Genomic DNA, 25,125 nt, shown 5'->3' on the forward strand with positions numbered 1-25,125 from the left:
GTGAAATGGTGACACATTTAGGAAGCACGCAAGGGGGAGAGAGTGGTATGCGGCTGCTGTGAAGGTGGATGGTGTCTTTAATTTTATTCAGAGAATAAAAAGAGTGGATTAGGATAAAGTATAGGGTGATGGGACATTTGGCAGAAATTGTTGGAGGATGAAGAAGTGATTTAAATGTGGTAGGTAGGAGCTGGATGAGCACGGTCACGTGGAGCTCTCGGAGGGCAGATTCATTTTCTTTTTAGAAGCGCACAGTGATTGATGATTTCACTTGGAGAAGTTGGCTGATTTCATTTTTATCTTTACTGTTCATGAATTTACTTTTAAGTGTTATGTGCGTGAATGATATGCGTTGGGGAATGTCTTCAATCAGCAATTTATTTCTTTACCTCAATAGTTGCATTTAATAGCTGAATTGCATTTGCTGAAGTGTCTACTGCATCCTAAGTGGTTAACGCCCTTTTTTCCAATTAAAGTTTAGTCTCGCTACATGTGCTCATGAATCGTGTTTTCATTCCAACTATTTTACTTTCGCTAAATTGTGCTTCTGTTGATGCGTTGAATTCAATAGTGTTAGATGAGTTTTCAGATTTTTCTAGTGCATTTAAATTAGTTCACACATCTTGCTTTAGGACCATTCAGTTTACTCTCTTTATTTAATTTAATGTTTTCAATTGTATTCGGTTGTGTTTAATTTTAATTTTAGCTTTAAGTTTTTCCGCAATAAAAAAAAAATCACAAACCCCCCCCACTATGTGTTTGACCTAAGACTCGAACCACATTTGGTCCTTGAGAGACGACCTAGGAGTCACTTCCTAGTCTATACTGCATTCTTATATGCACAACTTTTGTGGGAGGTGCGACCCTCACAACACTCGTCCTAAATGGTGCTCGGTTTGATTCTGAACGCTCGTACTATTTTGGCACAAATGAGCGTACGTCCAACTTCAGAATTTCCACGTTCGGTCATTGACTGGCAGTGGGTTCAGTATGATAAATTTTATAAAAACGTTCCCTGGAGGTCTTTAAACGTTCGTGTTGATGTATCCGGCCTCGGCCTCTATACTTAAATTATTTCTTGGAGTATTGGTTTGAAATTCACGAACGTCAGTCCATTAAACTGATTCACCTGATAAATGACGTTCGTCACTTGGAATCCTGATATTTTACAAATCTGGGTCGTTTATACTCGATTCTGAACGAGCGTCCCTTGGTCTCACTCACAGCGTTCGTCCTCGGTCGACATAACGTTCGTTTTTCTTTTGTCTCCCTCTTAATGATGAAAATGTATATAGATTGATGAATAGTGAATGATGAAATGTATATGAAAGGAAATGAAAGTTATGACTGTTGAACGAGCGTTCCAGTTAGGGACGACTCATTAATGAATAGTAAATTTTGGAAAGTATATGAGATGGAAGAATGTTGAAATCTTTGAACGAGCGTTCCAGGCAGGAACGACTCATGAATGTGGAAATTTGTAAAGTATGACTGTGGGAAGTTAATGCTGGCTGTTCGATCCTGATATTCCGTGAGTGTTCGTCCTCACATAGAGGGGGCACATCATGCGTGGGAATGGCAGGAGGTCCTCGTCCTTAGGGGTACTTTGGACGGATGGATTAACCTCGGGTGGCAGCTGATGAGGATGCCAGTTACCACACCACCCGGGTGCGTGAACGCCTGTAACTACGTAGATTCATACAGTCCGGACGGTCAGTCGTGTGTTGAGTATTTATGAGATGCGTGCGTTGATATGTATGTTTGTGATGAACTGTATACATGATTTATATGTTTTTGCGTCAGTTAAATTACATAAGCTTACCCTTGCGTTTTTCCTTGTGTTGTCTCGTTTTGTACGTCCGTCTTGTCATTGCAATGATCATCCGTGTGGATGTGAGCAGAAGGAGACGAGCGTTTGGAAGAGGCGCTGAACGAAGAGAACTTGGTTGAAGTCGAAGTGAAGACCGAGCAGTGAGACGCTCGGCTGGTAGTGTAGTAGTTGGATTCAGTGGTCGTTCGACCACCTTATGTTTGCATTTTAAGATTACGACCGTTCGGTAATTCCCTTTGTAAACCGTTCGGTCAAGATTTCATGTACGTTCGTTTTAAATTTGTAACCCTTATGTATGGACGTTCGGCTTTTGCGCGTTCGTCCTTATTGCTGTAAGACTGTACTCAAGGACGTTCGTCCTTGAGCGTTCGTTCTTTTCTTTTTATTTCAAAAACAGTTTTGGATTATTATTAAATGTGATTTTCTAATTATATAGTTTATGACTGTATTTTTGGGACGTCACACGGCTAGAGGGAGAGTGTGCTGGAAGGAGGTGTCTCGGCCTGGAGCTGAAGAGCACGCGGGAGACACACGGCCTGGAACCAGCCACCACACTCATTCAGTTTTCTTTTCTCTTAGCTAGGAACGTTTTTGTTTGGTGGAACGTTGTTACTGAGATGGATAAAAAGCTTCACTTTCTATTTTGCTGATTACACATGCTTTTTTTTTATTTCTTTGGTTCATGCACTTTTTAATCTGAAGAACGTTCACAGCTGCCACCCACTTAGAAGCATTTTTTTTATCTTTGTTGATTCTTCATTTTCGTCTTTCAAAGCTCATCATCACAGAAGTTCACTGTTGCATTGAATATTTGCTTAATGTTTGCTTAGAGTAATAGAAGTATATTTCATTTTGGAAGCATGGTAAGAGGGCTGCCACCGAGAAGTGTGAGTAAGATCTTTCATTTTAAAAACACGCGTATGAGGAGAATGAATGCCACCTAAGAAGTAGGATTTTGGTTTGGAAATAAAGGAAGTAACGGAGATTGAGATATGGAAGGTTACGGATGATTTTGATAGAGCAGGCAGCTTGGTCATGGCTTGGAAGAGAAGCACACTTTCATTTTGCTTTGGATGCTTTAATTTTTTTTATTCCAGCTTAGAGTAGCTTAGGTGCTTAGTTATTTTTTTTTATTTGCTGCCACGTTCTGGTTCCTTTACTGTTCACAACTTTCTTATGTTTCTTGTCTTTGCATAGTTGCCGAATGTGACATTGTGGATTGCTGCAAAATGACATTTTACTTCCAGCTCAAAAGTTGAAACCTAATGAGTTTTCTTGAAGTTAGTTCTCGCTACTTTAATTTGGTTCAAGCATTTTTTTGGTATATTTTCTTTTAAATTCTCGCAAGTGTTTTAATGTTTTAGCTTAAGCGTTGTTTTTTTTTATAGCTTGAACTCTGTTTGGACACTTATTTGTTTTAGTTTTCAGTTTAATGTTTTCATTCACTTTAATGTTTCCAATTGTATTCAGTTGTGTTTAATTCTTATTTTTAGTTTCGTCGTTTGCATTCACCAAATCTTTCACAACCCCCCCCCCACTACGTGTTTGATCTGAGACCCGAACCACATTTGGTCCTTGAGAGACGACCTAGGAGTCACTTCCTAGTTTATATTGCATTCTTTTATGCAAACAACTTTTGTGTGAGGTGCGACCCTCTCAATCAGAAGCAGGAGAGAATGGGGTCTGAGTTTGGAGGGAAGAAGATGAGTGCAGGAGAGAGGAAGGGTTTTCCAGAAATTCTTTTTGTTTCTCCCACATCCGCACGATCGTGCGTCTCCCCCGTCGACACCTGTACCCCCATTACTGACTCCCATTCTATCTCGGTGACACTTGGCAGTGAGTGGCAGAGTTATGAAAGTGCGTTTTTAATGCACTGCAGAGGGGTTTCTATAAATAAATTTTTATTTGACAAGGTGTTTATCAGAATTAATTTTCTAGGGTCCCACAATTACTCCTAAGGTTAGTTTAGGAGATTTTTCATTTGGATATTATGTTTTGTGTTAATTAAATTTTATTGTACCTGTTTTATGTGGGATTGGGATTTTTCCGGGAGGGGTGTGTAGTTTTTGTGAAAAAAAGGTGATGCATAATTTTTAATTGTTTGTTATTCCCTTTAGGACATTTTCCTATGTTTGACATAGGAGTAGTTGATTCCGTTTCGAGCTGTTAAGGTTCTTCTGCGTATAGTTCAACATGTGATATGTAGGTTATTCAAGATTTATATGGCTTACCCTTCTTTTTCTTTACTAGTTATCTTGTTTTCTTTACAGGTTCACTACACTTTTATTAAAGGAAACCTAAAGCTTCAGATGCCTCCATCATATTCATTGGTTATCCAGGTAATGTTGGAGTGGCCACTCTACTACTGTTCCTTCTGGGATGCGCTTGCATTTTGTTCTGTGTGACAACTTAGTAGTTTTGATCTTTTGGTATTCGAGGGGAGATGGTAGGAAGTTAGGACTTAGGGACCCAAGATTGAGGACTGAGGGTAAAGGGATTCTATTGTGTTCTGTCAGTGTAAGCTTCAAAACATAAACGAATCACAAACGAAGGAAAAAACATAAGTGTAAAAGGGGCTGCTTTACCTTTCTGGAGCACAGCTCCTGCAGAGAATACACCTATACTGCAATGCCCTCTGCTTTAGATGAAGAAGAGAATAATCAAAATCCACCTCTCTCATTTAGCAAACTTCCCCTAAATAATTAATTTAATTCCTCTATACCTTCTTAACGGGACTCAATAACTAGTTCCCAGTGCCACCTCAATCATTTTCATTGGTGTTTGTGTATATCTTCCTACTATTTGGCCTGAGACAATTATTCTGGTTATTAACAAGAAATTTGTATTGTCATTTAATAAAGTGATGATTCAGTATATTCTTTTTAAACTTTTTTTTACCTCTAATGTTCATGAAGTTGTGCAAGCAACTTTGATCTCTGTCCTTCAGGGATCAGAGTGAGATCCTTTTTGTGATGACAATTGTATGTCTCCTACAATTGGTGTGGATGCAGATAAGTTATTCTTAATTAGTTTGATCTCCAAAATATCGGCATTTGTGCAAATAGTAATGCTTAATATATATTTTGTTTGCATTTTTGTTTGTTCATTTCTTAAGCATGGTATGTTTTCATTGTATTTATTGTTGATAGGCAGAGGGGTAACACTGGAATATACTTGCAAATGTTTGGTGAAATGGTGCTTGCTCTGACATCTGAGCAAGATACTCACGATTTATTTACTAGGGTATGGCTTAACTACATATGCTTCGGATACCCTTTCCATCTACCAAGGAATATAAAGATGCCTGAGCAGGAGCAGTAAACAAACCTACGGCGCAAAGATACCTTGGATGCTCTTTCTATCTACCCAATTGGCCAATGTGTGTGGGATGTGACACCCTTCCAAACCCCATAGGAATTTCAAGATGCCTGAGCACGATTTTTCTACCCTTTTTTTATTATCAATTGCTTGCTTTTACCTCTTAATTAGTTTCATATTACAAAAATAGCGTAGAAATCGGTGAAGTTGTATGTTTGGAAATTGAAGTTGGATATCTGATGATTGTTATTAGTGAAACATTGTATAAGAGCATTGAGATCATTCACGTGGGATCTAAGCTGAGCTTGCAAACATAAAAATCCTAACTACTTCAGCATCCAAAATGTTTGTATACCATGCCTCGTCAAATTCAGAACTTTGTTTCTTGACTACTGTTTCTAAATGCTGTTCTTGAAATGTTTCAGGAATTGGAAAAAGGTTATTGGCATGTGCCGCTAGCACCAGGCACTAACAATGAGTCTTCGATATGTTGGCTCTGCATTACCCGGCCAAGTGGTCATGATGTTGTCGCTACTGTTTCCAATGGTGTAAGTAACTGCTTGGATTCCCAAGTCGATGAAAACAATGCCACTTCCATCAGTGGTAAAAGAAAAGACAAGTCAAACTAACGGCAAGCCCGCGGAAAGATTTATCATGAAGGAGGAGACCTCTGTTGGGTCATTATCATTTCATTTACCATTTGTAGAAATTATATGCCCATAAGGTGTTTGTAGAAATGATGAAAAACTTTCTGTAACGGTGAAATACTTGTTTAGTCATTTGGTATATTTTTATAAAAATTTAATCACATTACTTGGTTGTTTCTTTTTTTCACTCACCATTTATTCCTCCATTCACTTCCCTTATGTTGTGAATTAAATTCAAAAAGATAGACACACTTCTAAAATACAATAACCGTGAAGGCCACGGTAAACCCCTGCATTTGCAGTTTTATACCCATCAACCGTTCCCTTGTACAGCCTTAGCTCACCGATCACCGCTAGCCAACCAATAGAATACCAACTATACTATGATATTGTAATCCGTGTTTTTTTTTCTGCAGTCGTATATTGTGAGCTGCTATAAAAAAGAAAAAGAACAGAAAAAACCAGAATTGTTGTGTTTTCTTTGCGGAAGGATTACCAGAAAGCAACCATGGATGGTACGTCATCTCTGTTATACTGACTATGTTGTCTTTACTGGCATGTTAAATTGTTTTGCTTTAGGTCACATACCTTAAAATATGAAAAGGTTCAAATGTTTGGAAGATGAATAATGCTAATAAACTTTTGTGTGGGTTTCAGTCGATTCGCAGCCAACTATGGATGAAACAATTTTGGTTGGTGATGATTTAATGATCGGTCCTCCATCGCCTGTAGTACCACCGGAAATAGCCTCCCATGTCCTCCAAGGTGTTGATTTGTGTGATGGACTTCTCAGGAATCTATTTCTCTATAAGTATCGTTTTCATTAACCAGGTGCAACTGTTCTTTCCCTTAATTCCTTTTCTTGCATAAAATTAGGGAACAATTTATTCAAGGTACACAATTTATTCGGCATCTTTGGTATTATTTTTGGAATGTTAGTTTGTTTTTTATATAGTTTGTGGTTGTATTTTCTGTTTTTCTTGTTGCGCTATAGTATGTATATATAAACATTTCCTTTAAGTGAATAAATGTAGTGAATTCTCCTGTCTTAATTTTAATACAGTTGTATAGAGAAGAAAGAACGTCTAAAATCCTAATAATTAATGTGTATAAAAAATAAGGAAATTAATGGCGCAAAAAGAAAATAAGAGTAATTTATTTATATACTCGGTTTTTTTTGTAGTTTATCAAACAGAACAAGTACATCTTTTTCAAACAAAGAATACGTATCAAGTATCAAATTACCTGACTTCTCTGCTTCAGTCCCAAACATGGCAAACACCCTGCCTGATGCCTGTGGCTTCCCACCGTCAAAAGTCTTCTGAGGCACCGCACCGGACGCTTTTCTTTGAGGGTAGTCACGAGATATGTGTCCAGGCTTGTTGCACGTGAAACATGTCCTTTCTTCCTTCTTGATATTCACGAGTTTGGGACAGTTCCTTCTATGATGATTTCCACCACACTCAAAGCACTTCAGGATCCCCCGACTGAAGAAATGTGGTCTTTCATAAGGCTTCTTCTGATTCTTGCTCCCTGAAAAACTTCCTTTCTAAATCCTCATTACTCGTCCTTTCTCCTCTATTCGTTCCACCACTTTAGCTTGCTCCACAAGTTCAGGAAAATGATTTATTTTCAAAAGGATGAGGGCTTTCATCAAATCATGGCGCAAACCTCTCTCAAACTTTCTGCACTTCCATTGCTCGCTCAAATTCTGAGTATAGAATCGGGCCAGATATTCAAACCTCTCCTTGTAAGCCTGTACTGACATATTGCCTTGTTGTAGAGTCAAGAATTCTGCCTCCCGCTCCATTTTAGCATTGGCAGGAAAGTACCTCTCTAAGAATCTGGTCTTGAAGTCCTCCCAACAAGAAACTTCTCCTCGAGCATCCATCTCAATTTGAAGGCCACGCAACCAGTATTCTGCCTCCCCGGCCAGCATGTAAGTAGCAAAAACCAGTTTCTGCGCCTCCGAGCATTCAATTGCAGCAAAAATTTTCTCATTACAGCAAATCCAGTCGTCAGCTTCGTCTGGAGTAACCTTCCCATTAAACTTAATAGGATTGTGACGCAAAAAATCATTCATGCCCACACGAGGTCTGGCTGCTTGTTCAACCTGTTGCTCTTGTTGTCCTTGGAGTACCCTAGATATTTGTCAGAGAGCCTGTGCGAGTTCCGCAGTGGCATTGAGTGGAGGAGGAGTTCTTGCCCGTCTTGACATCCTCTATTATTCAAAATTACAATTAAATGTGGAAAGTATAATACCATTATCAGGAAAACACAACAAAGCTAGTCGAGCTCACTCCCCAAGGCCCCAAAAGATTTTTCGAAAACCATTGCTCTGATACCAAAAATTGTAACACCCTTTATAAAATATATTAATAATAATAATAATAATCTTGAAGCATGAATCTTATGAAAGTGTTTTTTTTTAAACAATACATCACATAAGCAAACCATACACACCTCATAAGTTCATACATTACAACAAACCAAATCTTAATTGTTTCCTTAAAATAACAAAATCAAACGAACATAATTCAGAAAACATTATAAAAATCCCAACGAGTTTTATTTCCCGTCTCTCTCGAAGAGCTATTCCAATCCAGCTTTATCTGCAATACCATCTACTCCCGTACAAGTACGATCATCGTAGGTGGAAACCACAACCACAACATTTCAGGGTGAGTAACCAGAAATATCACATCATAAGCCCATTACATATAAACTATAATAATTTCCATGATTTAATATAAATCGACACACATGACATTGCAGACTAGTCTTTCATAAACAATGTCGTTTACTTGTAATTCGTCGTCATAACCTGCTCTCAATAACAGGCGACCCGAGCCGTCTTCCATCGCGACTTCAGACCTATCTCCCCGACTCCTCAAGGACTAACGAGTAAAAACATCAATACTAAGCGTAACGATGCACTATACTCAACACGAGCCGAAGTCATTGGGCGAGACATTCACCTTCTCGCGCAGAAGAAGGTGACACTCGAATCTCAGTCTCACGCGAGACTAGCAAAAATACTCAAAAGACAGACGGAGTTACAAGTAAATAACATAGTGTATGTACCACCTCCAACAGAATAAACGTGCTTAATCACGAATTCATACATATTCTCAATAACATGTATAAATAAACCAATATTGGATCAAGGAAATAACTAACAATTCTCAATAATTGTTTCAAAATACTCTCACGGATTCATACATTATCGCCGAACGCTATTTTCAACTCTGATGCTGTCTGGACGAACGTCCTAGGATCAATAATCATCAAAGGCCGAACGCTGCCTATTGATAACAGTTGAAAAACTGTTATTTTCATGATTAAAATTGACACTAAAAGCAACCTTTACACTTAGAAACTAGCTTGAAATCATGCTTTTCTTTATATTTTTGGGAATAAGAGAGCTGGACAGGTTTATGCTTGATTTCAGTCTTTTTGTGCAGGTTTTAAGGTGAATTTGGTGAAAGAAGTGAAGAAGGAGAGAGATGAAATCAGAAAAGACAACAAAAAGTGCAAAAGGAGAAGCCGAAGTCACCGCTCAGCGGCAGTTTACCGCTGAGCGGCACTCAGGAGTTTGCGGGAGGTCCGCTGAGGGGCAAAATGGCCGCTGAGGGGAGAAAACAAGTCACGCACTCACCGCTGAGCGGTATTTTACCGCTGAGCGGTACTCTGGAAGTCACGGGAGATCCGCTGAGGGGCAAAATGGCCGCTGAGGGGAGAAAACAAGTCACGCAATCACCGCTGAGCGGTAGTTTACCGCTGAGCGGCACTTTAATGGGCTTGGACTTGACATTTTGTAATTTACGAATGATACATAAGCTTTAGGGTTTCCTAGGGTTAGGTATCTCTGGCTGGAACGAGGCAAACACTCTCTCTACCACCCCTTTGAAGGAGGATCTTGGATGCTGAGGCTTCCGCTTCACCTTTTTAGGGTTTATTCTTTCATTCTTTCATTGTAATTCATCTAGGTTCACCATGAATATGGTGAACTAACCTCTTTATGTTTGTTGGGGAATCAATGTAGTCTTGTGAAACTCTCATATATGGAATCTGTGTTTACATCTTTTAATTAAGACTTATGCTTTCTTTCATCATTAGTTAGGGTTTTTCCTCTTTGTTTAATGCTTGCATGGTTTAACTCATTCGATGCATGATTATTGGTTTTGTCGATACGGGAACGTACGGGGAAGTCTAGATCCGGGGAATTTCTCCCAATTTTATATTGGTTGTCGTTAAGCTCCTGAACTTATGAACTAATCATTAGGAATGCTAGGAATTGTATGAACTCGTGATTAGGGAGAAGCCTTCTGGAAAGGTACATTAGAGAGTGGCATTAACAATGGTGATTTGATCGTTGAATTCCTAAAATATATGAGAGTGAATAAGATGAAATTGAACCCCAACAACATATCCATACATAAATTTCATTGAAAGTGTTTATCTTTTGCTTTTTGCCATTGATCACAATTCATGCATACATGTTTATTTTCTGTCTTGCATTTTAAACCCCAATTAATTCGTTTGTAAGTCTTAGTTAATTAAGAAATCACATAACTAAACTAGGCCGTGAGTCCTTTGGGAAGAACGATACTTGGTCTTACCAAGTTTTATTACTTGAACGATTCGGTCATACTTGCCGATTAAAAACAAGTTTGTGACATCATAATTTGGTGTTCATAAATTTGTCCATCAAGTTTTTGGCGCCGTTGCCGGGGACTCGTGGTTTAACTAGTTAATTTGTGTGATTATTAATTATCTTTGACTTATTTTTTTATTTTATTTTTAAATTTCGAATTTTTATTTTATTTTATTTTTTCTGTTTTCTGTCTTTATTTTCTGAATGTTATATTTTCTTTTATATCTTTTTGTGCTAACCAAATCTTCTAGGGTTTTGTGTTCTTGTGTATGCAGGAGGCAATTCGAACTAGGAGCAACAAAACAACAGAACCGTTGCTTGAAGGATTAGAAGACAGTAGACGGAGGAGAAGAATCAGAACATCTAGAGAACTTTTCCCTCCTCCGGAAACTCTGTTGCAACCATCACCACAAGGTTCTGACAATAGCACAGAAAATATGGAGAATAATCATATCAGAAGAACTCTTGCTGATTACAGCAATGTAGCTGGACCTCAACATTTTAACAGCATAGCTAGACCTAGAGTCAATGCAGCCAATATGGAGGTCAAACCAGCATTGATCCAACTAGTGAAGAGTAATCAATTCAATGGGTTATCTCATGAAAGCCCGTATGAGCACCTGACTACATTTAATGAAATTTGCAACACAGTGAAAATCAACGGGGTGCCAGACGAAGCAATCAAACTTAGTTTGTTTCCTTTCTCATTGGGAGGCAATGCTAAGCTTTGGTTGAACTCTTTTCCAGAAGGAAGTTTCACAGAGTGGGAAGCAGTGGTAACAAAGTTTTTGAACAAGTACTTTCCACAATCAAAAGTGACAAAAGGCAAGCAAGAGATATCTTCATTTAAGCAGGGCATGGAAGAATCACTAGGGCATGCATGGGATAGATACAAAAGTCTGCTAAGAAAAACATCCACGCATGGCTTTGAAGAACAGGAAGTAGTCTTAACTTTCCTTGGAGGGCTTGGTTCACAAACCAAGATGATGCTTGATGCCTCAGCAGGAGGCAATATTAAATGGAAAACTCCAGAGGAAGCTATAGATATTATTGACAACATGGCTACTAGTGATAATGAGCTCAACAGCGAAAGAGGAGTTCCTATGCAACAAAAAGGGGTTCTCCAATTACAGACACATGATGCCTTGCTAGCTCAAAATAAAATTCTAACTCAACAGCTGGAGACTCTGACTAAAACTCTTGCACAATTACCTAAAGAGTTGAAAACTGCTGCACAGGTGCAAACTCAGTTGTGCGAATTATGTGGAGGTGATCATATCAATGGTCAATGTGCTTTTCCAGTGGAGGCCTTGGAGGATGTTAATTTCATGGCTAATCAATTTCCATACCGTCAAGGGAATTACAATCAAGGGTGGAAACCACATCCAAGTATTGGTCAAGGACAAACTGGGCAAGCAAATCAATATAATAAGCAGCAGCAACCAACCTTTTGGCAACAGTTATCTATGCTTAATGAAAAATCAACAAGGTTGGAAGAAACTCTTCAGCAATTCATACAGAAAACCGAATCTTCTCAAAAGAGCACTGAAGCTGCTATAAAGAATTTGGAGATTCAAATGGGTCAGATTACCAAGCAATTAGAAGAAAGGCCAAATAGAAATTTTGGGGCTAATACTGAGGTTAACCCTAGAGAAGAGTGCAAAGTGGTAAAGAGTGTGAATGAAGAGATAATTGAGTTAGAAGAAGGAGAAACAGAAGAAAGAAGAGAAATAGAGAGCAAAAATAATTTTCCTTTTCCAATAAATCAAGAAAAACAAATGGATTTCACAGAATTATTCAGAATGGTGGATAATAAAGCACCTTGGGAACAAATTTTACAGAAAATTGCAGTTTACACAAAATCTGATGAAGAAATTTCTACAAAGAAGAGACGTAGAGATGATGAGGCAAAAGAGTGTATAACTGTTAAGAAAGAGTCATTCCCTCCTAAAGCGTCAGATCCAGGTAGTTTTTCTATCCCTTGTACTATAGGGAAGAAAAAGGTAAAGAAAGCTCTCCTTGATTTAGGTTCAAGTGTTAACTTGATACCTTATTCTTTACTGGAGCAAATCGGCAAAGTTAAAATGAAACATGCAAAGATTAAAATAGTAATGGCCGATGGATCTTCAAAGGAGCCATGTGGGATTGTAGAGGACATTATAGTTTGTGTTGGCAAACTTCAGTTCTTGGCAGACTTTGTGGTGATGAAGATGGAGACTGAGAAGATACCTATCATACTTGGAAGACCGTTTATGAAAACGGCCAGGGCTATCATAGATGTAAATGAAGGTATAGTGGTGCTCCAGGATAGAGAGGAGAGAGTGGTGGTAGATGTTTTCAAAGATGAGATGCAAGCAAAGGAGGAAGAAGCTAGTTATAAAGCTGCATTTCGAGATGCACCCATGACTAGCCGTAAAGATGAAAATCTTGAGGTTTCAGGTAACCATTGTTTGTTGTTTCAGGTACCCAAGGTAGAAGAGATTGGAAGAGGAGAAGAAATTCCTAGAGACTGGAAGAAAAGAAGACTCCAACTTGGCACACCTGTTAGAATCAAGAACAAGTTGTGGGTTGTGAAGGGCTTTAAAGAGAAGGAGATGATAGAGATAGAGTCTCCATGTTCTAGAAGAACCAAAACAGTTCAAAGGAAACAACTGAGGAGTTGGTGGAATAACAACATCAATTACAAAGAAGATGGAACTTGAACTTTATTGGGTCAAGCTAATGACATTAAAAGAGCGCTTGCTGGGAGGCAACCCAGTGAATTTAAAAACTTTTGATTTGGTTTTGTAATTTGTAATTTTTGAACATTATTTCTGTATTTATTTTGTTGGATATAGCATCTACTGAAGGATGCTAGGTGGTTAAGTATCTACTGAAGGATACAATGGCTGTAACACCTACTGATGGGTGTTGGTGGATTTTGGGTCAGGCTCGTGACGTTAAACAAGCGCTACCTGGGAGGCAACCCAGTTGATTGAATATTTCTGTTTGTTTGTTTTAGTTAGGGTTTGCATAAGCATTTTGAACATTGAATTGCAGGGAGCCAGTGAGGGGCATGTCTAGGAGGCACGTAGGTTAAGAAAAGAAGGAGAAGAGCACTTCACGAAAGTGCCGCTGAGCGGTACTTTACCGCTGAGCGGTACTCTCGCAGAATAGGGTTTTAGTTCCCCTTAGCGGGACCCGAGCCCATTAGGGTATTTTTAAACCCTAAGCTGCGCATTTTCTCACACTTTCAGACTTTTCTTTGCACAAACACTCCCACATACCTTCTCCAAAGTTTTCCACCTCTTTTCACTCTTCCCTCTTAAGAAAATTTCTCTTCCACTCACTTTTTCACTAGTGTGCCATCAAAAGTTTGGGGTTGGGAGAGAGCATTCTAGCTTGGAAGCATTCTCATTGCATCTAGTATCTCCACCCAAGTAAGTAAAATGCATTTTGTTCATTCTAGGGTTTTTGATTTTGAATATGATTGTCAAAGCATGAAGATTTAGGGGTTTTGATTTCTTTGCATGATTTGATGATATATTTGATGTTTGAACCGATTAAACTGCATGATTATGAACTGGAAAACTGAAAATTGCATTTGGGTGGAGTTAGGAAAGCTTTAAAACAGGTTTTTCAAAAATCTGCAGAGTTACCGCTGAGGGGTAAACTGCCGCTGAGCGGCACTCTGCCAGATTTGATTTTTTGGTTTTGTGTGATCTGGAATGTGGTACTGGTGGCGCTGAGGGGAAATTCTGGCCCTCAGCGGTGGTTTAGCTTCGAAAGGAGTTGTGTTCTGTGTTTTACTAATGATTAACATCATGTTCTGTGGTTTGGTTTTGTGTTTTGAATGTAGGAATGGCATCCTCATCCGGAAAAAGATTGAAAACCATGGCAAACAAGAGAAAGGAAAAGGAACCAAAGCAATCCCACTCTAGTAGGTTCCTCTCTAGGAAACATGAGAAGCACTTTAAAGTGGTTCAGGACAGGAGACTTCTGATGGAGAGAAAGGTTGGAATGATACCTAACCTTGCTCCTCAATTTGGAGAGCAAGTTTTAGGGAATGACTGGGGAAAGCTAGCCACTTATCCTGCACCTGCCAACATAGCTGTGGTTAAGGAATTTTACACCAATGCAAAGAAGATTGGTGATTATCCAGCTGAGAATTATTTGGGCTATGTTAGAGGCCATGCTATCAGGTATGATCCTGATTCAATTAATAATTTTCTGGACACTGTATGGGCTGGTGAGCAGTGCCAGTTTGCTCTTTGCATGGAGGAAGGTGCTGATTATGAGGATGTGGAGAGAGTACTGTGTATACCTGGAGGACCCTTCCAAAGGAATCGATCTGGCTCAGTGGTTAACATTAGGAGGACGGATTTGACTCCTCTTGCAAAGTATTGGATGGCGTTTTCTCATGCCAACATTCAGCCATGTTCACATGTGTCAGATATTACTCTCAGCAGGGCATTCTTCATCTACTGTGCTATCAGAAACTTGAATGTTAATATTGGGCAGGTGATAGCTGATGAGATTAGTGTGTGCGCTAATACTTCAAACAACAAACCACCACTAGGACATCCTTCTTTGATCACGCACCTTTGCAAGATAGCTGGGGTGGACACTTCTGCTCCACCTTTTGAGAGGCCAAGAAAAGCTATTGATGAGGCCTACTATAGACAGTACTGTGGAGGTGATGATGAAGCTCAGCCAGTTCCACCACGCCGTGCTCGTAGAGAGAGAGGGCCAGCACAGAGCCAGACATCTGCTGAGACACATGAAGCAGAGCCATTCCAGATGAGGGACATGTATATGTCTCTTATAGTGGCTCAGTTGCAGTCCATTCACAGAGGGCAGGTGGCCACTGCTGTGATGATTGTGGGGATGTATGATACACCTCCAGCCCACAGGTGGACTATGGATGAATTCCATAATGTGGTAGCTTGGCCAGAGGAGCCAGTGCATGGAGGAGGAGCTGGAGCAGCTGAAGCTTCAGCTAGAGATATGGAAGAAGATGAAGCTGATGAGGATGATGCATTTGAAGATGAAGAAGATGAGGAGGAAGAGAAAGATACAGAGGACAGCTCAGATTGATGAGGAGCTGAGATAGCATTTACTGATGAATGCTATCATGTGCTTATGCTTTGTGGTTTAAGTTTTCTGAACTTATTTGTTTTTGTTTTTAGATTAGGGTTTGATGTACTCTATTTGAAACTTGGTTTCTTGTGATGTTTTGCTATTAACTGTGATGTTGTGATAAGTAATTCTGAATGATGCTTATGATTAACTGATGTTGAGATGATGTGCACATTAAAATGCTTATACAGGTGATTCACAAGTTTTGTGAACAAATGCATGATATCATGATTGTGATTGTGAAATTAAGCAGGATGTGTATGTCAAATGTGAATGAACTTATGTGTGAGATTTTGAGCTCCAGAGTTGTTATTGTTGAATGCTATTACTTTGGAAGCATGAATGATTTTGCCCAGGTTTTTTATGATTGAATCAATTGCTTGTTTTGCATCATGTGATCAAGGCCATTTGTTGAAAACCTTTTTATTGGCCAAATTCAAAAAATTAGCCCACTAAAAGAGAACACTGTGTGTTCTATCCTTTGAACCCTTAGCCTTGAATATACACTGAAAACCCTTAGTTGAAAATCTTTACCTTGAGTTAAGTAGAAGATCTTGTGTGGTATTGCTAAATGTTCAAGTTTGGGGTTGTTGGGAAAAACATGAAAAGCATTGAGCTAAGAGCTAAAAAGTAAGAATGTGCAAAGAAAAAGAAAAGAAAAGAAAAAAAAGCAAAGCTCAATGCAAAGGCAAAAGAAATTTGGGAATGAATAAGATGATTGTGTTGTTATGATTTTATTAACTCAAGGATTTTATGATCCAGAAAAACCAATTTTCTTGTTAGCCCAGCCACATTATAAGCCATCGAAAAGTCCTTGTGATGATGCATGCTTGTGAATGTTTTTGATTGTGGTAAAATGAAAGGCAAAGTTGATTCATGTAACATTGTGATAGTAGAGTGAATGAGTGATTATCTCTTATACACTTGAGTGTGAGTGAAACACTTGACTTTGTGAGGAAATATCACATGAACACATGAACATCCATGTTTAATTGATTGATCATTCATGAAAATAGCATTTGTTGGAATTTAAATGACTTTGTGAACACTAAAGCATGTGCACATCTTGATTGAACTCTTGGTCATAAGTTTGAGTGAAGTTTTTGCTTATCTTGAAAAGAAGATTTTTGAATGAAGTGAATCATCATATGAATTGGTTGAAGATAGAGTTACATCTTATTTGCTTGAGGACAAGCAAAGTTTTAAGTTTGGGGTTGTGATAACAGTTGAAAAACTGTTATTTTCATGATTAAAATTGACACTAAAAGCAACCTTTACACTTAGAAACTAGCTTGAAATCATGCTTTTCTTTATATTGGGAATAAGAGAGCTGGACAGGTTTATGCTTGATTTCAGTGTTTTTGTGCAGGTTTTAAGGTGAATTTGGTGAAAGAAGTGAAGAAGGAGAGAGATGAAATCAGAAAAGACAACAAAAAGTGCAAAAGGAGAAGCCGAAGTCACCGCTCAGCGGCAGTTTACCGCTGAGCGGCACTCAGGAGTTTGCGGGAGGTCCGCTGAGGGGCAAAATGGCCGCTGAGGGGAGAAAACAAGTCACGCACTCACCGCTGAGCGGTATTTTACCGCTGAGCGGTACTCTGGAAGTCACGGGAGATCCGCTGAGGGGCAAAATGGCCGCTGAGGGGAGAAAACAAGTCACGCAATCACCGTTGAGCGGTAGTTTACCGCTGAGCGACACTTTAATGGGCTTGGACTTGACTTTTTGTAATTTACGAATGATACATAAGCTTTAGGGTTTCCTAGGGTTAGGTATCTCTGGCTGGAACGAGGCAAACACTCTCTCTACCACCCCTTTGAAGGAGGATCTTGGATGCTGAGGCTTCCGCTTCACCTTTTTAGGGTTTATTCTTTCATTCTTTCATTGTAATTCATCTAGGTTCACCATGAATATGGTGAACTAACCTCTTTATGTTTGTTGGGGAATCAATGTAGTCTTGTGAAACTCTCATATATGGAATCTGTGTTTACATCTTTTAATTAAGACTTATGCTTTCTTTCATCATTAGTTAGGGTTTTTCCTCTTTGTTTAATGCTTGCATGGTTTAACTCATTCGATGCATGATTATTGGTTTTGTCGATACGGGAACGTACGGGGAAGTCTAGATCCGGGGAATTTCTCCCAATTTTATATTGGTTGTCGTTAAGCTCCTGAACTTATGAACTAATCATTAGGAATGCTAGGAATTGTATGAACTCGTGATTAGGGAGAAGCCTTCTGGAAAGGTACATTAGAGAGTGGCATTAACAATGGTGATTTGATCGTTGAATTCCTAAAATATATGAGAGTGGATAAGATGAAATTGAACCCCAACAACATATCCATACATAAATTTCATTGAAAGTGTTTATCTTTTGCTTTTTGCCATTGATCACAATTCATGCATACATGTTTATTTTCTGTCTTGCATTTTAAACCCCAATTAATTCGTTTGTAAGTCTTAGTTAATTAAGAAATCACATAACTAAACTAGGCCGTGAGTCCTTTGGGAAGAACGATACTTGGTCTTACCAAGTTTTATTACTTGAACGATTCGGTCATACTTGCCGATTAAAAACAAGTTTGTGACATCATAATTTGGTGTTCATAAATTTGTCCATCACCTATGGACACCAAACGTTATTAAACCGAGCCCCAAAGGACGAACGCTCGAGATCAAGCCTAGTCGTAACACTACCTCTGACGAGCACTTCTTGAGGAATATCATCATCGAGATCGATCGTTCCAAACGAACGATCACTTTGGGACAGGACGCTATAGGGACGAACGTTAAGGTCGAAACTCGTTTATCTGAATATTTAAAGATCGAACGTTAGAGTCTTGGCCGAACGTCTAGATCATTTTGCCGCTCCCTGATAATGCTGGCCGAACGTTTGAAGTATTGGCCGAATGATTACAACTTAACCGAACAGTATGATATCAAAACCTGACGAACGGTATTAAGCCTCTTCTGACCATGCGGTATTAAATCAAATCCTGGGTACTACTATTATTCGAACGCTACAATTTCTAATACATCAGAAACGTTCAAGACTTAAACTTAGTAATATCCAATTAAGACTGCACGTCCCAATCTCTAATACAACAAAACCGAACGTTCAAGATTCAAACCTAAGAATCCATATTAAGGACGAACGACTGCAATCACTAATACTCAATACCGAACGCCCAAGATTACTTCTTGTGGATGCCAATTTAGGGACGAACGCTCAAGTTGAAACCTAGAATACCAATTGATAACGAACGCTCACAATCTGTACAATGCGAGTACTAAACTAAGTACGAACGTCTAATATTTAACTGACTCAAAGACGAACGCTAACGCTCGTTCCATGAAAATACAAAACCGAACGCTCATATTAGTTTGGCCGACCACTAATTGGTCAAGCAAATTGGACGAACGTTTTGATTCTTGATCGAACCCCTAGTTCACTTTGCCGAACGACATTAAAAAGAAGCCTGACCGAACGACATAAATCAACAGCTAACCGAACGGTGCTAAAATCAAAACTTAACAGATCAGCAGAAACTAACGACTGAACGCTCATTAGTCACTAATACTCCAAGGCCGATCGTTCAAGATTCAAAACTTAAGAATAAGTAACTTAAAAAACGAACGCTCACTGATACCCTAAAACCGAACGTTCAAGATTCAAACCTAAGAATACCTCATCAAAACCGAACGCTTACTATTACCAATGCATAATCAAGACCGAACGCTAAGGATCACCAGCTGAGACTACCAAATTAAAACCGATAGTTATAATCACTAATATACGAAGACCGATGATAACAGTTGAAAAACTGTTATTTTCATGCTTAAAATTGATACTAAAAGCAACCTTTATACTCAGAAACTAGCTTGAAATCATGCTTTTATTAATATTTTCATAAATAAGAGAGCTGGACAGGTTTATGCTTGATTTCAGTGTTTTGTGCAGGTTTTAAGGTGAATTTGGTGAAAGAAGTGAAGAAGGAGAGAGATGAAATCAGAAAAGACATCAAAAAGTGCAAAAGGAGAAGCCGAAGTCACCGCTCAGCAGCAGTTTACCGCTGAGCGGCACTCAGGAGCTCACGGGAGGACCGCTGAGGGGCAAAATGGCCGCTGAGGGGAGAAAACAAGATACGCACTTACCACTGAGCGGCTGATGAACCAATATTTTCCTCACTTCACTTAGTTTAATGTGCTAGAATTAGTCGGGGAATTATGCTTAAACGTCCGGTATTTTCCTATTTTTCCTAATTGTGCTTAATTTGATCGGAAATTCTTATTTTAACTAATTTGAATTATCTGAGCTTATTGTTTTGCATTATTAATTATGGGAAAATTTTGGATAACTTTTTGGAACATTAGAAAGCTAAATGAGAAATGGAAATTGAGCCAATGCATCTTAGCCATTTTTATTTTCGCTGGCTGCCGCGTGAATGTTGTGTCAACTTGTGTGTCTTCGTTTGAGTTCAATTCTTATCCGTTTTCCATGCAATTTTTTTTCATAGTTTCGTCTGGATGTCTATTTTAACATATAGTTTTTACTTTGTTCAAATTCATTCTGTGCTGTTCCCAGTATTTATTTTACTCTCATATGTCAGTCCAGTGATTACTGCTGTTTGTGTCAACTTGTGTGTCTTCGTTTGAGTTCAATTCTTATCCGTTTTCCATGCAATTTTTTTTCATAGTTTCGTCTGGATGTCTATTTTAACATATAGTTTTTACTTTGTTCAAATTCATTCTGTGCTGTTCCCAGTATTTATTTTACTCTCATATGTCAGTCCAGTGATTACTGCTGTTTGAGTTATTTCTAATCCGTTGCATTGTTTGCTTGCTGTTTAGTAATTGTGGTGGCTGGAATTGATCATTGGACAGTGCTAAAACCTCCCAACACTCTTAAACAAGGAATACAACAGCTTGGCTTTATTGAATAGCAAAGAAAAAAGCAGCCACGTCCGCATCCAGCAGCTTGGTTGCAGGTCCAGCACGTCTAGGAGAGAAGCTGCCCAGTAGGGGTGACGAACAGTAAAGCAGGTCCAGCAGCTTGGAAGTGGTGTGAGTATTGGAGCATAGGGTGACGGGCAGCAAATGGAGGTACACGGTCCAGCAGAAGCAGGTGTGTGCTTGGAGAGAATGGGAGGTGCACAAGCAAGAGGCTTTCACGTCCAGTAGGTTGGATGGATGAAGGAGGAACATGTAAGCTTAAAAAGTAAAGGAGAATAGCCGCCAAAGGGGGAACAGCCACCCACGTTGGGGTCTCTCTCGGGTTTCTACTCTAGCAGCACGGGCTGGAATGGTGTGCACGGTGATTGCTGGGGAAGTGTGTGCTCCAATCGCCTCCTAGGGAGAAGTTCATTTATTTGGCAAAGAGAAATGCTGCACGGAGATTCAAGGGAAGAGATTCATATATTTTATTTCATTTCTTTAGTGAAGCACATGTTTTACGGCTAATTTCTTTTCCTCATTCAAGTAGGAAGCTTGCATTCATTTCTTTACTTTAGGAAAAGCTCATATCCATCACGCTTCCAGCAGTGCATGCGGGTTGCTCCAGCAGATTTTTTTCTATTCCTTCTTTTATTTAAACTTGAACCATGAAGTAACTTTTATATTCTAATATTACTGGATGCGTCATTTAAGAAGCTACTCATTTTACATTTTTTTTACGACACACGCAATTTCTTTGAATGTCACATGTAAACAATTTCTTTTTCACAATTAAGTCCAATAATTGAAGTGATAATTAATTGTTAATGTGCACAAGGAGATTTAGAGAAGTTTTCAATTCTAGGACACATGTTGTTAAGTTTTTATTCATGAAGTGTTAAATTCAAGTGAGAAGTTTCTTTGAGTTTCAATTGGAGAAATAGGAAGAGCGTTTTTAGTTCGTTGATTCCCGTAATGGATATGCGTTAGTGGATGATTATAATGTGCATTTTATTTTTAGCCAAGTGTTTCTTTATTATCTGTTAACAATTGAATTATTTCACACATCTTGTTTTAGGACCGTTCTGTTCATTGTTTTCGTTCAATATGTTGTCTATTTTGTTCGGTTTCTTTATCTTCCTGCATTTCCAATTTCCTTATTTGTTTTAGAGACTATTCGGTCGCAATGTAGAACCGTTCGGTTATCTATAGGACCGTTCAGTCTTCGTGCTTGTTCCTTTATTTTAGTGTTTTCAATTGTATTCGGTTGTGTTTAATTCTCATTTTTAATTTAGTTCATTTCTAATCACAAACATTTTCAAACCCCCCCACTACGTGTTTGATTTGAGACTGAACCCAATTTGGTCCTTGAGAGACGACCTAGGAGTCACTTCCTAGTACTATACTGCATAATTTTTGCAATCAATTTTTGTGTGAGGTGCGACCCTCTCATCAAAATGGCGCCGTTGCCGGGGACCAACGGTTCAGTCTTAGGTCTTTAGTTGTGTTAGTGTCGTGTTGTGTGATGTGTTTTAGGATGTTTAGTTAGTCTTGTTTGGGTTTACTTCTTTTATCGATTTTTGTGTTTTTAGAATTTTTATCATTTTTTTGAATTTTGTGCATTTAGTTGTTGTTTCTGGAAGTTTCAAATTATGTAAATAATGGTTTTCCCCCATGTTATGTTTCTATATGTTTGGTTTAATCTTTGTTTGAAGTGGAAGTCCACGTCTGAGACAGGTTTTGCACTACAATAGAGGAGATGACAGATTCTCAAGACTGGATATATGATCTGATCAAGAGTCTTCCCAAATTCCATGGGTTGGCACATGAAGATCCATACAGGCACCTCAAGGAGTTTTGTTTGGTGTGTTTGTCGATGAGGCCTCCTGGTGTTTCAAAGGAGACAGTATTGATGAAAGTGTTTCCAATGTCCCTTCAAGGTGCAGCAAGAGACTGGTTCCTATACCAGTATCCTTTTGATAGTTGGCAGGAAACACAACAGAGATTCCTCAACAAGTTCTTTCCAGCAGCAAAGGTAAGCAGCATTAGGAGGGAGATCACTACCATTGAGCAATTTCAAGAAGAAAGCCTGGCAGATTATTGGGAGAGGTTTAACAGGCTCTGCACAGCCTGTCCAAACCACCAAATTTCAGAGCATTTGCTCTTCATTTACTTTTATGAAGGGCTCCTGGACAATGAAAGGATATTAGTGGATGTAGCTGCTGGTGGATCTTTGATGGACAGAACTCCAACAGAGGCAAAGAAGTTGCTTTGCAAGCTGGCGGGTCAAAATCCAAGTAAGGTAGTAAAGGAAAACCCTGAGCAGGTTTACTGTAAACTTGAGATCCCTACTCATGTATCTGAGGTTCAAGTAAATTTTAATGCTTTTGAATTGGTAAAACTTGAACCATTTAAGCCTGTTCTGGATTCTGATATTGATACACATGTGCACACTCATGCTGTGGATTCATTATTCCCTGTAGAGCACATTGACATACCTGATGTTCACTATCCTTGCATTGACCTTGATTTAAATGATAGCCTTGAGGATGCAGCTGATGACTTGGAGATTGGTAAGAAAATTTTCAATGAGCAAAAACAGGTTTATTCTGAACTTGAGATTCCAAACACTTTACCTGATTTGCTTATACATTCAAATGCCTGTGATTTGATGCACACTGATTCTATAGGATTCATGACTGATACTGATACAGATTTGATTGACCATTCTAAAATTTTTGATTCAGTATCAGGCATTGAACCCATTGGTCTAAAGGTTGTTTTGAATGGACATGATTGTCGTGATGAAATTTTGAATGATAATAGCCTTGAACTGACCTTTGATTCTGTTGATGATGCATATATCAATATTGATTTTGAGGTAGAAACTGTGCAATCTGATAACTCTATAGAGTTAGGACTGAACTTTGATCTGACACAGTTCTCTGAGAACTTTGAATGTGATTGTGAATCTGGTTCTTGCCCGATTTGTATTGAAATTGATTATGTGTTACAGACAGATTCTAAGCGTATAACAGATGCTATTAATTGTGAGTTTGATGACCATGCTGCAGAATTAAATGACAATGCAGGTGCTGACATTAAGGAAGTCATGATTAATGAAGGAGAGTGTACTGCTACTTCTTTGACTGAGCCAGAGATCTCCATTCCGGTGTCACACACTGAACAACTGCCAGTGGAAGGAAAGCTACTGATGGAACAATTTGCTGGGAAAAGAAAGAAGAAACATCTCGTTGTGGATGATATGGCAGTACTGATGAAGTTGTTCCTCCTCCAAACTTGTTTGCTGAATCCTGTGGTGGAAGACATCTCCCTGATAGTCCAAAATTGGCAATTGCCACCATGACCAGGGGAGTTTTCTTTCTCTCTTCTCCCCCTTTCCCTACTTTTATTGCACTTGTCCATGATCTGTTGACTATTATGATTTCTGATCTTATGCTTATGACACATTGAGGACACTGTGTAGTTTAAGTGTGGTCTATTGGGGGAGATTTTTATTTTTCTTTGTTAGTTTTTGTTTTCTTGGTTAAATTTTTTCTTTTCTAGGTTATTTTTGTCGTGTCTTGTGTACAGTTCTACATGTTTCTCTTGATTTCTGGACTTTGATTAGGTTGTAGATGTGTCTTTCACTTCATTGATACTCTGATTTGTTTGAAATCCTTGCTTTTCTCTGCTTGGGAAGATGATTATGATGTTTGAGAGGTTGATTTGATTGTGACATAAATTACCCTGTGTGAGATTTGAGCCACTTTATGTTCTTTCTTGTGTGTGATATGTCTCTTGACTGCTTGCACATATGCCTTGGCTTGACTCTTATTGATAATTCTTGATTGATATGCATGTTTGGAAGTGATAAAGGCAGTTTTGTTCTTGAGCCTCTCTAGCCAAATAAGCTTACCTTGTTCTAATCCTTTGAAAACCCTTTTGAGCCTATACTTTCCTCCATTTCTTTGTTTTGAAGCTCATACACTAGCCCTAAGTGAAAAACCATGAGTACCTTAACCTTAGGGAATTTTGGAGCCTTGGAAGTGTTTTGGGAACAAGTGTGGTCTCCTTGGGGATTCTGATGAGTTGGCTAGTTAGTTCCTCTTCTTGTTTTGTTTTTGTAAATATGTGGTGTATCTTGTCTCTTGAAATTGTGTGCTGAATAGAGAAAAGAAAAGAGACAGGATGGAAAAAAAGAGAGCAGAAAAATAGTGAAAAAAAAATGTGAATAATTGTGAATAATGGAGTCAGGAAGAGGATTGAATTAGAGGTTTTGGGTGTGATTTGACTGTGTTTACACTTGTTCCCCATTGCTCCTCTATTTCTTTTGGTTTGTAGCTTCTCATCCATATTTATCCTACCTTGTCCTTGGCCCCATTTCACCCATAAAAGACCTTTTGATTTGAACATGCATATGTTTTGAGTGTTGATATTAGAGGTTTGCCAAGTCTGTTGTTGTTTGCTTTCTTGAGTGCATTGAGTTGAAATTCTTTACCTTATACACTTGAGAGATACGGTGATAGTGCATCTGTGAGGTTCTGTTGCTTTTGATTCACCTCTTGAGCTGATTAATCATTTTGCCATGTCTTGAATTGCTTGGATGATTTCATGAGTATCTGC

The 25,125-nt window shown here is 38.8% G+C and overlaps 1 protein-coding gene and 2 long non-coding RNA genes across 3 annotated transcripts; 2 read left to right on the plus strand and 1 right to left on the minus strand.

Annotated features, from left to right (window-relative positions):
• The first annotated feature begins 3,897 nt into the window (after window positions 1-3,897).
• LOC148201138 (uncharacterized) lies at window positions 3,898-6,746 on the plus strand. The gene is made up of 3 exons (XR_015786263.1): window positions 3,898-4,170; window positions 6,213-6,311; window positions 6,454-6,746. It is a non-coding gene; the product is annotated as an uncharacterized LOC148201138 (long non-coding RNA).
• On the plus strand, window positions 4,540-5,962 carry LOC148201139 (uncharacterized). The gene is made up of 2 exons (XR_015786264.1): window positions 4,540-5,494; window positions 5,575-5,962. It is a non-coding gene; the product is annotated as an uncharacterized LOC148201139 (long non-coding RNA).
• A 135-nt stretch (window positions 6,747-6,881) lies between the features above and the next one.
• On the minus strand, window positions 6,882-7,879 carry LOC148201140 (uncharacterized). Its single transcript, XM_088113133.1, has 3 exons — window positions 7,361-7,879; window positions 7,042-7,267; window positions 6,882-6,889 (listed from the first exon to the last, which is right to left on the minus strand). Exons 1-3 carry the CDS (start codon window positions 7,877-7,879, stop codon window positions 6,882-6,884), a joined length of 753 nt encoding a protein of 250 aa, XP_087969259.1.
• Between the last annotated feature and the right edge of the window lie 17,246 nt (window positions 7,880-25,125).

This window comes from Vigna umbellata, chromosome 4, assembly GCF_029865625.1.
Source record: "Vigna umbellata cultivar VRB3 chromosome 4, Vumbellata_1.0, whole genome shotgun sequence".
Lineage (NCBI taxonomy): Eukaryota > Viridiplantae > Streptophyta > Magnoliopsida > Fabales > Fabaceae > Vigna > Vigna umbellata.